Here is a 13,500-nt window from a genome sequence, read left to right on the forward strand (position 1 = left end):
CAAGGCTGTGTGTGTGTGTGTGTGTGTGTGTGTGTGTGTGTGTGTGTGTGTTTTACAAATCCTTTTTTATGTTTTCTTCTTTTCAGGAGTCCTATCCAAAGAAGAGGAACTACACTATGGAAATGGTACCATCTGCTTCTCTGGATACATTTCCTTCAGAAAATGAGAACTTTCTGTGTGATCTCATGGACACAGCTGTTACAAAGAAACCTTGCTCTCTAGAAATTGCAAGGGCACCTTCCCCAAGAACTGGTAATGCCTCTTATTTACGATTGGACCAATTCAGTTTGCATGTCTGTGTAAGTGAAGATGCACGATTAATATTTTTATTTTCTCCTGTATGAAAGTACCCCAATGTAATCATTTTTCCCCATTTTTAAGCGAGTCCAGGTAAGTTAGGTGCTTTTTTATGTGAAATCTTTTAACTTGTAAGAGCCCTTCATGGGGATAGTTCTGCCTTCATGGAGATACTTTGAAATCTTTTAATCATGAAAAACCTCCTAATTTAGACACAAAGCTTTGGGTTCTTTGGGACTCCATAGCTGACTTGGTAGCAAGAATCTTTTTTAATATACTTTTTAACATCTTTTCTGTTTCCAAGTTCTCAGAGTGCATTTAATATATTTTATATCTTTTATGGCATTTCAGATCCACTTGTTTTATTCATTCATGTTCAAACTAGTGAGCAAGGCAAGACATTATCCTCATTTTACTGCTAAGGAATTGGAGGCTGGTGCTTGAACAGGGACTGTATTTGTTTTCTATCCCTCCACCGCTGACTTTAAGAAAAAAGTACAGGGTAATTATGTGAAAGCTAATGATGGAGGAAGAGCTCAAGTGGGTGGCCAATATATTCCATGCTGCAAACAGTTGTGGAAAAAGTTCTGCAAGAGGCTCTTTCCTTTCCTTTCCTTCCTTCCTTCCTTCCTTCCTTCCTTCCTTCTTTTCTTTTCTTTTCTTTTTTTTTTTTTTTTGATGTAGCAGTCCAATTACTACAACTTTTAGAAGTGTGATGAAATCAGTTTTTTTTTTAAGAAAACGAGACATTGGGAAATGGGAAATAAAGACATAGGAGTGGAGATTACACTTTCAGAATTAGAAGAGCCATACACATAGCAGAGGAGGTGGGATCAACTTAGCCATGAAGCAGGTGGGGAAGGGGAATTGGGAGTTTACTTTAGGATAAGTAAGTCTTGGTCGAGTTCAGAGGTTGGAGTTTTCCAATGGAGCTATATATTGAAGATAAAGACTGACAAGAGAGAGCAGAATGGGTATAAGTTAAAACTGAACCAATCTAAAAACACAAACAGTGCATCCCCAGAGATGAAGGAGATCCTGGCTACGAGTACAGAGAAGTTTTGAAATAAGCATTTGCAGATAGGTTCAAGTTCCGGATAGTCTAAAAGGGCACTAGCTGAAATGAAGAGCTAAGTCTTAAGAAGGGTTGAAGAAACCCTCAGAAGAGCCATGCGTGAATGATAGGTAAGGGAGTTTTATAGAGATGAACAGATTTTTGAGCAGTTCTGAGGTTTGCATGTTGTATGAACCATAAACACACAAAAGGAAGATTTTTAGGATGAAATGAAAGTATAGCAATGATAAAAATTAAACTTTGAGTAGTTACTATGTGGCAGATACTAAGTGCTTTGTAGGCATCATTTTGTATACTTCTGATAATGCTGTGAAGCACTAACACTATTATCCCCACTCCACAGATGAGGAAACAGTGGTGCTGGAACATCTGGTTGCCTTCCAGGGTTACATTTTTTGGGGGGTGGTACTGGGATTTCTGGAAACCCCTCTACCTCCGGGCTACACTCCCAGACCTATTCTTATATTTTTATTTGGAAACAGGATCGCTTAAACCAGTGAGGCTGGCTTCGAACCAGCATGGGGATTACAAGCGTGTGCCACCACACCCGGCTCCCAGGGTCACATGTTAATAAGGGTGGATCTGGGACTTGAACGTGAGTTTTACAACTTGTGCTGTCAAACACTATGCTATACTACTCCATCACATTGGGTGTTGAGTTGGCATAGAAACTTTAAACAGAATACTTAAACTCTCAAAAACTGTGAAGGTAGGAATGGAAGTCCACATATGACAGTAATTTAATCAGGGAAGGAATTTTCTAAGAGAATAGCATAAACTGCAAATGAGCAGTAGATGATGGATGAAGAGTGATCCTGAAATAGAATGAGACAGTGCTGACTCCAGATGGGGAGACTGGGTGAAAATGTGAACCTCTCCATGAGAGGCGTGAGGGAATAGTGTACTCAGGGAGAAAGTCCAGGTCAAGTGGGGAAATGGAGGGAATACACACGCTAAAATGTATCAGAGCTTTAATGTGGGCACAGGGGGTGGGTAGGGGATGTCAGGCGTGGTGGAGGAGGGGAGGAACCAGCGGAAGAGCGGCTGCTATTGACTCACCTATCAGCTAAGACCTACGTGAATCCCGGCAAGTGCCAGCACTGTCCAGAATGTGAGGCTACAGGGGTGAAAGCAATGAGGACCCAAGCAACCATGATGACAAGTCTCCGATCAACTCTCCTGCTGAAAACAAAGAGTACTGTAAAAATATAGAAATGAAAAACTTATTAAAATTATGAAAGAGAAAAAACCTCTGACCGGAAAGTTAGATAAACTGAATCATATCTAAATTTGGAACTTCTTTTTATTAGTACATTAGAGAAATAAAAGGCCCAAACATTGTTGAGTGTAGCAGCCAGTACAGGGTACAAATGCCTGAGGAATTATGCTGAACCTGCTGATGAGCACTGGCTCTGATACAGAAAAGACATCTCTGTGCCTGCCCGACAAGGGAACTATAATATTAAATCTTTTCTCCCCAGGCCTGGCATCGCAAGGGCTACACCCCCCTAATAATCAGAAGTAACTGCCTCAGATCCTCCACCTAGGGACCTCAAAGACAGATGATTTGCTGTGGGCAGAAGAAGGGAGGAAATTCTTGAGGAGCTAATAGTATAGATTAATTAGTACCCATACAAATTTGCACCCAAAATTCATATCACCTAAATGGTCCAAAACTGTCAGTCCATGAATTTAATTTAAAGCAACTCTCAGGCAACAAACAGAAATAGATGTAACCCCATTATAGAGGATTGAGGAAATCTACTCTTTTCTAGATCCCAAATGGTTCCTATGAATAATTTTTATTAACAGTATCAGTTTATGTGTCTTTGGATGCAATTACCAGTATTTTATTAAGTATTTTTGCATCCATGTTGATCAAAGATATTGGTCTGTGATTTTCTTTTCTTGAGGCTTCTTTATTCAGTTTTTGTATCAAGGCAGTACTGACTTCTTAGAATGAGTCTGAAAGTATTTCACAGAATAATTTGAGGAGCATTGGACATAGGTCTTCTTTAAAAGTCTTGTATAATTCAGTGGGAATCCAGCTAGTTCTGGGCTTTTCTTTGTTGGAACATTGTTATTATACATCATAACGAGGTTAAATTATTTGTTTATATGATATATAAACAAATATGCACACATGTCTTGGTGTATTTCCTTTCAGGTCCCATCTGCTATCTCCTCCCCTCCCTTATACATAGTGAGACTGATGGCATTACCTTCATACATGGGCATAGCATTATTTAAACTGTTTATTTCATCAGTCTTTGGAAGGCTCTTCATTGCTGTTTCTCTTTTCATGTTTTTGGTCTGTTTAGATTTCCTACATTCTCTTGGTTCAATTTAGATAGGTTGTTTGAATCTAGAAATTAGTCAATTTCTTCAAGGTTTTCTAGTCATTGTAGTATAAGTTTTCAAAATAGTTTTGAATGATCCTCTGGATTTTCATGCTATCTGTGGTATATCTTCTTTTTCATCTCTTATTTTAGTTACTTTAATATTTTAGTTATTTTAATACTTCTCAAAATAAGAAATACAAAGGTCCAATAAATACATTAAAAAAATTGTTCAACATCATAGCAATCAGGGAAGTGCGAATCAAAACTACCCTGAGATTCCATCTAACTTCAGTTAAAATGACATTTGTCAAGAATGCAAACAATACATGGTGGTGAGGACGTGGGGAAATGAGATCTCTTATACAGTGTTAGTGGGATTTCAAATTAGTACAACCACTATGAAGATCAGGAAGGAGATTCCTCAAAAGACTAGGAACAGAATTATCGTATGATACAGCTATACCACTCCTTGATATCATTCCAAAAGAACTGAAGTAAGTATACTATAGTGATATGCGTTATCCATGTTTAAAGCAGCACAATTCACCGTGGTCAAATTATAGAACCAACATAGGTGTCTGTCAACAGATGAATGGAGAAAGAAACTGCATATATACACAAATAAAATTTTTCTCAGCCATAAAGAAGGACAAAATGATGTCATTTTTAGGAAAATGGATGAAACTAGAGAATATTATACTAAGAACAACCAGTTTGTGAAAATCAAAGTTGATTTTTTTTTTCATTTGTGGAAGTAGAGAGACAACAGGAAACAAAAGAGACTTAGATAAGGAGCGAGACCAGTGGAGCAGTGGAAGGGTATTGGGGAGGGAAGTGGGGAGAGGGGAAGACCGTCTCAATGAAGACAGCAATTCAAATCATGCTCTGTCCACATATAAAGGTATCACTACCAGTCTCACTACATGCCAGGAAGGGTAGATAGCAGGATGGAACCTGAAGGCAGTGACACTAAGACCTGTGTGTACATGTTTATTTGTATGAATTTCAACCTGACTAGGTTATATAATTACAACACACCAGTAAACATATATTAAAAAACGATTAATTTATAACCTATAAGCCTACAATAAAAGGAACCCTAAATAGGAACCAGTCGAAACAAAGAAGAACAGATGCACTCTTTTTTTTGTTGTTGCTTTTTGGTGGTACTGGGGTTCCTGGAAGCCCTTCTACTTCCGGGCTACACTCCCAGACCTATTTTTACATTTTTATTTGGAAACAGGGTCTCCTAAGTCAGCACGCGGCTGGCTCCGAACCTGCGCGATCCTCCTGTCTCTGCCTCCTAAGCGCGGGGATTACAAGCGTGCGCCACCACGCCCGGCTTCAGATGCACTCTTGAAAGACTCATATGTAGTGATTATCAGATTCAGACTATAAAATGACTATGACATTATAAAAAAGAGAGAAAATAGAAGGTACTGGGGGAAATAAAAGCCAAATAAAATACCTGGTATATTTAAGAGGAAAAATTGAACTTCTGGTAATAGAAAACAAAAATACATATAACATATGAATTAAAAATTTTAAACTCAGTGGATTGGTAAAAATTGATTAAATTCAGCTAAAGAAAGCTTTAGTGGAATGGGAAATTAGGTCAGAAAAAAATTTTTTCAAATGTTTCACAGAGAGACAAAGAGGGTAAATATGAAAAGAAGCTGAGAGACCTGGAGTATATACACTGAGAACTCCTCAGATGCCTAATCAGAGTTGCAGAAGGAGAAAAATGGGGCTGGAAGTAATATATTTGAGAAGACAATATATTTGAGAAGACAATATCCCCCAAAAGTCATAACCCTGCCACTGAGTTTAGAAGGAGACAAAAAGTGAACAGATAAGTTCAATAGATTATAATAAGCACTAAGATAATATTTCACAATGTATATTTTGGGTACAGGAAGTAGTAACATTTAACCATACTTGGAAGCTTGATGAAGACTTTATAAAGAAGATGATACCTATATCACTTATTTATTGCCTTTAACACTCCATCCAAACATCATGGCACCAGTCATTCATTCAGCTCATACACCTGCAAGTCTAGCAGGGTTCGTTTGGCAAGGATCGCTTGTCTGTGCCACATCCCATGAGTTGGGGCTCAGCTGGGGGATGGGGAGCACTTTTCCATAGCACTCACATGGTAGGTAAGTTGGTGTTGGCTATAAAAACTGAGAGTCTGGATAAGGCTATGGGCTTGGGGCTTTTTTTTTTTTAATCTCTCCATGGATTGCTTGGGTTTCCTCATGACATACTGGTTGAATCCTGAGAGAAAGCATCCCTCCCCCCAAATAAGTGGAACCTGTATTATTTTTGTTATTTCACCATTCTGCAGCTGGAAGTATGCGAGGTGCCAGTGTCATCAGGGTTCTGGTGAGGGCCCCTTTTCTGATCTGTGTTGCTATGTGATCATGTGGTCCATTTTTCTTTGCATGTGTGGAGAGATTGAATCTTTGATTTTTGCCACTGGTAAATAGTCTCACCTAAGAAGAGGACCCTTGTTTCCATCTTTGTATTATTTTCTCTTTCCTTTAAGGGTTCACTCAAACCTTCCAGGCTTCCACAGATTCCCTCTCTGGCCCTTTAGGTTTTCAGTCTCTGGTTTTGAGGCTCTTCCAGTTTCTCCCCCACCCTCTGCCCAGTCACAACGCCACATGTTTGAGTCTTTTGCCACGGAGTCCTCCCTTTCCAGCAGTTGAATGGATCAGAATCTATTCTGGTTATTGATTGTTCCATAATAAACCACTTCAAAGCCTAGTGAGTTAAAAATTACAGTCATATTTTTTTCTCATAAATCAGAAATTTGGGGAGGGCTCAAAAGGGATAGCTTATCTCTGTCCCAAGAAATGTTAGCTGGGGCAGCTTGCCTGGGGGTTGAAGGATCTGTGCTAGAGATACTTGCTTATGTGGCTGGCATGGCCTACCTGGGCTTCCTTTTGGTGTGCTGAGTTTCCAAGAACAAACTTCCTAAGAGAGTGAGACAGAAGTTGTGCTACCCTTTATGGCTAAGCCTTGAGCAGCAGCATTGCCTCCCTGCAGGCAAGAATCTACCTACATTTAAGTGAAGGGAATTTACTCACCCCCCCTTATTGAAAGAGTGCTAACTAAAGTCACCTTACAAGAATACACTCTTGCAGCTACTTTTGGAAAAAACAAACTCCTTCAAAGATGAAGATGTGTTTGTTGTTGTTTGATTTTCATGGATGGATCATTTTCTCTGATGGTGTTTGTTCACTTGGGTTTAGTGTAGAAGAAACCAGTTTGCTTAGTTGACCCAGCAAAAGTCACAATTATTTGTAGTCTTTACACTTTGGGCTGTGATTGTAGATTCTGGGGGCGAGGAGTCCTACATTAAAATGGAAGTTTTTGTGTTTTCTACTGATAGGGTTTTTTTTTTTTTCCTGTGGTACTGGGGGTAGAACCCAGAGGCTTTCTACCTCCGGACTATACTCCCAGACCTATTTTATATTTTATTTGGAAACAAGGTCTCACTAAGTTGCTGAGAGCCTCACTAAGTAGCTGAGGCTGGCTTCGAACCTATACGATCCTCCTGTCTCAGCCTCCCAAGCACAGGGATTACAAATGTGTGCCACCACGCCTGGTTTTTCTACTGATAGGAATACAGATGGATGTAGGCAAGAGTGTTTTTCATTCATTTCTACATAGAGCCTAAGCAAGTAAGCCCCCAGAATTGCCCTCCATAAGCACCATAGCAGATAGAATAGAGCATCAACATAGCTGAACACCCTGATTGGGTGAAGAAACAGTTTACATTTTTTCCTCTGTTGATTCTATTAACCCATATCTTTAGGTTTTACATGGATCTTATTATTCCAAAGTTCTTCACACTGTTATGCTCAGTCCCTTATGATTTATATCTAGCTTGCATTCTACCCTTAAGACCAACTAACTAAGCCGATGGACTTGGGGAGTTACCAACCTCTGGGAGTTACTGATGTATACCCTTTTTGACTGGGTCCTTTACTGGCTAAAGGGAGGACTTCTCAATGTGGAGACTTCTCTCTATGCGCACGAGAAGCCCTCAAACTGAACTGGGGAGGCAACATCACTACAGTTCCTTATCCATGTTTCGGGAGAGGCAGAGTGGAAAGGTGTTAGACCTGCCAATTAGGAACTTAGAAGAGCGGCAAGCCCAATGAGTAAGGTAGCGTAGGTGCTCTGGAAGGAGGGAGGGAGGGAGGGAGGGATGTGAGTGATGTCACCGAAGAGACACTGTCTGATCTCAGCTTCAAAGAAGGAAGACTAGGTGGATAAATGAGAGGCATACGACACTGCAGGCAAGTGAAACGTGCAGAGATCCAGCGGTGTGGAAGAGCAGAGTGTGCTCAGACGCTGTGCCCGCTTAGCACGGGGAGAGCTTGGAATGCTCCTGGGCACCATGCTGGCAGGCAAGAGGTGACATGCAGAAGTACAGATTTCATCTGACAGCAGAGGTGAACCACCGACAGACTTAGTGTGGTCAGCTTTTTATTTTTTCAAATGATTCTCTGAAGCACAATGGAGTAGAGATTGGGCAGAGGTGAGGTGAGAAGCAGGAAGGACAATCAGTAGATCAGTGTGCACTTTCAGCAGGAAGAATAAAGATGATGTCAGTGATGAGCAGGCCGAGAGGGGCTCAGAGATGGAGCCCATTCCTTCATCCCTAAGAGATCCTGACGTTGGGAAGTGAGAAGTCAAAGTAGTTATGGGAATTAAAGGATCACATTTCAGGGGATACATTCTGTAGCTTTAGATGAATGATGTTGAATAGCATGACTTGGGATTACAGACAAAATGAGAATTATCATTCTCTGAGGGAAATGTATTCTAGAGAGTTCTAGAGAAACAGAGACAGCAACAGAGAGAGAGTGATCAGTTCTTCAGAGGCACTGAATGCGTTGAATTTTTTATACTACTATGCCACCAAAAAAAAAAAAAAAAAAGAAATGTTGACATCTGGCCTTAGTTTCTCAGAATGGGACCTTATTTGGAGAATTTGGTGATAGAGTCTTTATAGAGGCAATAAAGTTAAAGTCATCAAGCAGACCCTAATTCAACATGACTTTTGTCCTTATGGAAAGGGGAAATTGAGTTCAGATACCCATAGAGGGAAAACAATATGAAAAGACACAGAGCAAAGATGAACATTTGTAAACAAACCACAGAGGCCCGGAGCAGATCCTTGCTCCATAGCACTCTGAAGAAACCCACCCTGCTAACACTGAAACTTCACATGTCTAGCCTCTAGAGCTAACCAACGAACAAACTAACTAAATTTCTATAGTACTACCAGGACTTTGTTATAGAAGTCCTACCAAAGTAACATAGGGACTAAGCACAGAAATTCAGTGCATAGGAGGGAAGGGCAGACTGAGAATGCTTGGGCCTGTGATCATAGACCAGAATTGGCCTGCTTATCTCACAGGCTAAGCAGCTTGTGGGTCCTAGTTATGATGGGCAGTGCCATTCAAAGATCTGCAGTGTACATCTTCTCAGAAAATCACAATTAAATGTTTATGTTAGTTTCATTTTGTGGTTGCATCTTATATTAATTAAGCAGATGCGCTATCTTTTTTTTTTATGATACTGGGGATAGAACCCAAGGGCATTCTACCTCCGAGTGACACCCCAGCCCTATTTTTTATTCTTTATTTTGAAACAGGGTCTTACCAAGTTACAAAGGGCTTCACTAATAGTAGCTGAGACTGTTCTCAAACTGAAATCCTCCTGTCTCGGCCTCCCAAATGCTGGGATTACAAGTGTGCACCACCACACCCAGCTAGATGAACTATTGTTAAAACATAGGTTTCACGCTGACCACAAGAGAAAAAGAAAATCACATCTATTGGTTTCATTTAAATATAAAAGCATATTGTTAGTGTATCTGTATTCAGTAATATTTTATAATTCAACCAAAATTGCATCCAAGAAAATTGCCAGTCCTTCAATGACTACAGGGTTCATTTGGAATAAAGAATGATTTTGCTGTAGTACTAGACTCCTTAAGTAAAGACCCACAGTAGTCCAGTACTTCTTTGGAAATTTTGCTAAGACTCGTGTTTTTTTTTTTTTTTTTTTTTTGCCAATATGAAATCATCATTTCCCTTAAAGCATCAAGCAAAGAACCATACGTAATGACAGTGGTGAGTCAGTTACATAAGTGAATAATTAAATGAATGAATGAACAAATTATCTTTAAAAGAAAGTGGCTGCAATGGCAGTAAAAGCCTTTATAAAATGTCAGATGCCATCCACGATAATGTTTTATTATCTGACTTTCATTTAATTTCAACCTTCACAGGGGAATTTTTCCATTTTATGGTAACTAAGCAACCTGTTATTTTGAATCACTTAGTACAGGCTTTGCACAGTACGGATGCTCAATAAATCCATTTTGATTAATGACCAATTTATAACAACACCAGCAAAGACTGTTTCCAATCCTGTTGAAACTGAATAGATGATCTCTGATAAAATGGACACATTCAGTAGCTGCATGCAAGCATAGTGCTGGTCTTGATTACCTCGATTCAATTTGCTAATGTACTTATTGGACTGTAGTCAATTGGAAATGGATACACCATCTGTGGAATAATCCTCCACACCCCACTCTACCTTCCTAACCTCTGAAATAGGTAGGAGTGTGAGCGTGGCTCTGCAACTTATTTATACCAAATTATTTCTTGGAGTATGAAGCTTCCTTAATTCAAATGCCAAAAATTTGAAATTAAAAGAATTCCGACTGGACTAGGCCAAATGTTTATCTCTGCTAAGCAAGTGGGGAGTGTCAACATGATTTCTGTGGGTATGTTTAACTCATTTAAAAGAGCAAACTATTTTTAAGGCCCTTGGAAGCATTCTTTTATATACAAATATTGGCCTTTCTGATAAGAACCATTTTTATCAAATAGCAATGGTTTATTTGGAATTTGTTCTATTCTCAGTTCTCACTTGGCCATTTATTAAAACAGCTATCTACATGGAAAATCAGTAACCTAGTGCTGGTTTATGGAGGGGCAGACAGAGGAAACTAGGGCAATAGTATCTGCAGAGAAATCCTGGTGTTTTAACTCCTCCCTTCACTCATGGACAGCTGAGCAGCTTGCTGTTCTCTCTTCACCCCATGTTCTGGCTGTGCTCATTCTCGCCCTTCCTTTTCATGCCTGAGTCTACTGTTGGTAGTCAGGTCTCTGTTCCCAGCTGCTCTCCTGAAACATGCTTTCTATGGAGAACAATGACCTTGATGTCACAAAATTGGAAAGGACATTCCTCAATCCCCATTTTTCTTAGCCTCTCAGCAGCACAGGTGGGTGGCACTCTGCCATGACACCCTCCCTTCCCTTTCTGTCCAAGGCAGATTTCCACTTTATGATGTCATTCTCTATTTTGACAGCTAACATTTATTTGCATAACTTTGTAGGTAGAGAGTTCATCAAGCCTTAGATAAAGTCCCCCCATATTCATTTTACTTTCCTCTCTAAGTTGTCTTGTCTATGGTCTGTCTATGCTTAAAACTCCCCAAAATTTATCTATAGTCCTATTTCAAGCCTATCCATTTGGCCATCTGTCCATCCATCTATCCATCCATCCATCCATCCATCCATCCATCCGTCCATCCGCTGTCTGCTCAATATCTCTACCTGTATTTCTTAAAGGCACCTCAACCTTAACATATCCAAAATTAAACTCTCAAAATTTTCCCTCAAACCTGTTCTTAATGCCAGCTTCCTTATCTCAGTACATTACTTAATCATTCATCAAACTGCAAAAGTATAATGGTCATCCCTGCCATCTGCTTCTCCATCAACTCTTGCATTTAATAAATCACCAGGTCTTGTGATTCTTCAGTGGAATATGTTAATGATTATTGTCCAACTATTCTTCAAAAAATGTGCCTTTCCTAATCTTCATTAACACTGGGATTATTTTAATAGCCTCCAATTGTCCTACTTGTTTCCTTTGCATTTATTATTCATTTGCAGCCAAAGTAACCAATAAAAGCATAAATCTAATTGTATCACTACCCTGATTAAAACCCTTCAGTGGCTCACTTCTGCGCTTAGAAAAGTGACTCAAATTTTTTAAAAAGTTCAAAATGCTCTGACTGATATTTGTTGTTAATCGAGGGAGGGGAGTCTATCATCTTTTGCCTCCTGCCTCATCAGTCTCTGCCTGCCACACTAACGTTTTTAGTTACTCTTGGTTCTTTCAAAGTTCTTCTCACCTGTGGGCCTTCACCTGCCTGAACGTTCTTCTCTCACCTCCCCTGCACCACTCCTTCCTCCAAGTGGATGACTCAGATTCTTCCTCAGGGAATCCCAGTGGGCACCCACACACATCTGTGCCCCAAGATGAGTGCCCCCTCTTTTCTCTCTTGTAGCACCTTCTATTTTTTCTTTCCTTGATAAACCTTATATTGATTGAAAAAATGTAATTCTTTGGGGATTATTTAATATATGCTTTAGTCATTTTGTCATTTATGATTCAAAATCTTACCTGTCCACTACTGTAGCTGTAACTTCTAGCAAAATAACTACCGCTTAGAAGATATACAGTTAATATTAAGTAAAAATAGCTAACATTATTGAATGTCTACTTTATGCATATTGGCTTGTTTAATCTTAAACTAATTTGTGAGATGGTATTATTTCCATTTTACAGATAAGAGAATGAGGGCATAAAAAGGTTTAGAACTTGCTAGAAAAAATCAGGGTACTATAATTTGACTACAAATTGTATGGCTCCAGAGGCCATATTCTTACCCATGCTCACTATTATTCATGAATTAATTATTCAATTAATAAGGCATATGGTTTTGATTTTTAACTTGGCAGAGTAAATTTTTGAATTTTTCCTTTCAAAGGAATGGCATTGGAAACTTGTTTACTGGCTTGCAGGATAAATCTGCTTTGTGCTAATCTGTTCTAGGGATGTACTAATCAATTAAAACAAGTGATTGAATTGAAGACAACCCCAAAGTTAAAGTGAATGAATGAGCCATTAAGTTGTAATGATACATCCTAAAGATAGATTTATCTATAGGCATTAAAATGTAGATCTTCATTATGGCACATAGTTACCCTTCAATAAATACCTGTGGAATGAATGAATGCATATTTAACACTTGATAAAAATTTAGTTTTAAAACTAATATGTGTATACGTATAGAAAGAAAGGCTAGAAAATATCATATAATAGCACATTCTCTAATTGGTAGTAGGACATGTGATTTTTATTTTTTTCATACTGTTTATATTATCTAAATTTTGTGTAGTTAGCACATATTACTATTATAATGGGAAATACTTAATAACTTAGTTATCTAGAACGTTAAATTAGATCACATCAAAACAGTTGGCATCTATCTAATTAATTTTAAATATGTAGATGATCCCCCTCTGAAGAAATTTGATAGGAGTCTCTCAGAGGACAGATATTGTCTATGAAATACTGAAACTTCTGTAGTAATCATTCATGTATTGACAATAGAGTTTTTTGCTACTATTTTTCCTCATACTTCAGAACATTTTAATTTATTTTAATACATTAAGGCACAAAATTTGCACATATTGATGTGGCACCAGGTGATGTTTTGATACTAGTAGCATTTCCAAATGAGGTATGCACACGCACACACAAACACACCACACACACTCATATATCTGTATCTTCAAACACTATTACTTCCTTTTGGGAAAACATAAAGAAATCCTTCCTTCTCTCTTTTTGCGATATACAGTATAAAATCACTACATCTAGTATATTGGATAA

At 38.8% G+C, this 13,500-nt stretch overlaps 1 protein-coding gene across 8 annotated transcripts in view; it reads left to right on the forward strand.

Annotated features, from left to right (window-relative positions):
- Positions 1–13,500, forward strand: part of ANKS1B (ankyrin repeat and sterile alpha motif domain containing 1B) — a gene marked incomplete at both ends in the record, with an annotated part of 1,119,409 nt that overhangs the window by 417,556 nt on the left and 688,353 nt on the right. For all 8 annotated transcript variants that reach the window (XM_080705700.1, XM_080705710.1, XM_080705709.1 and 5 more), the window contains one exon: positions 87–252. In XM_080705700.1, coding sequence (XP_080561826.1) covers positions 87–252 — 166 coding nt within the window. The remainder of the gene's footprint in view (positions 1–86; positions 253–13,500) is intronic.

This window comes from Muscardinus avellanarius (assembly GCF_963383645.1).
Source record: "Muscardinus avellanarius genome assembly, chromosome: 11".
Lineage (NCBI taxonomy): Eukaryota > Metazoa > Chordata > Mammalia > Rodentia > Gliridae > Muscardinus > Muscardinus avellanarius.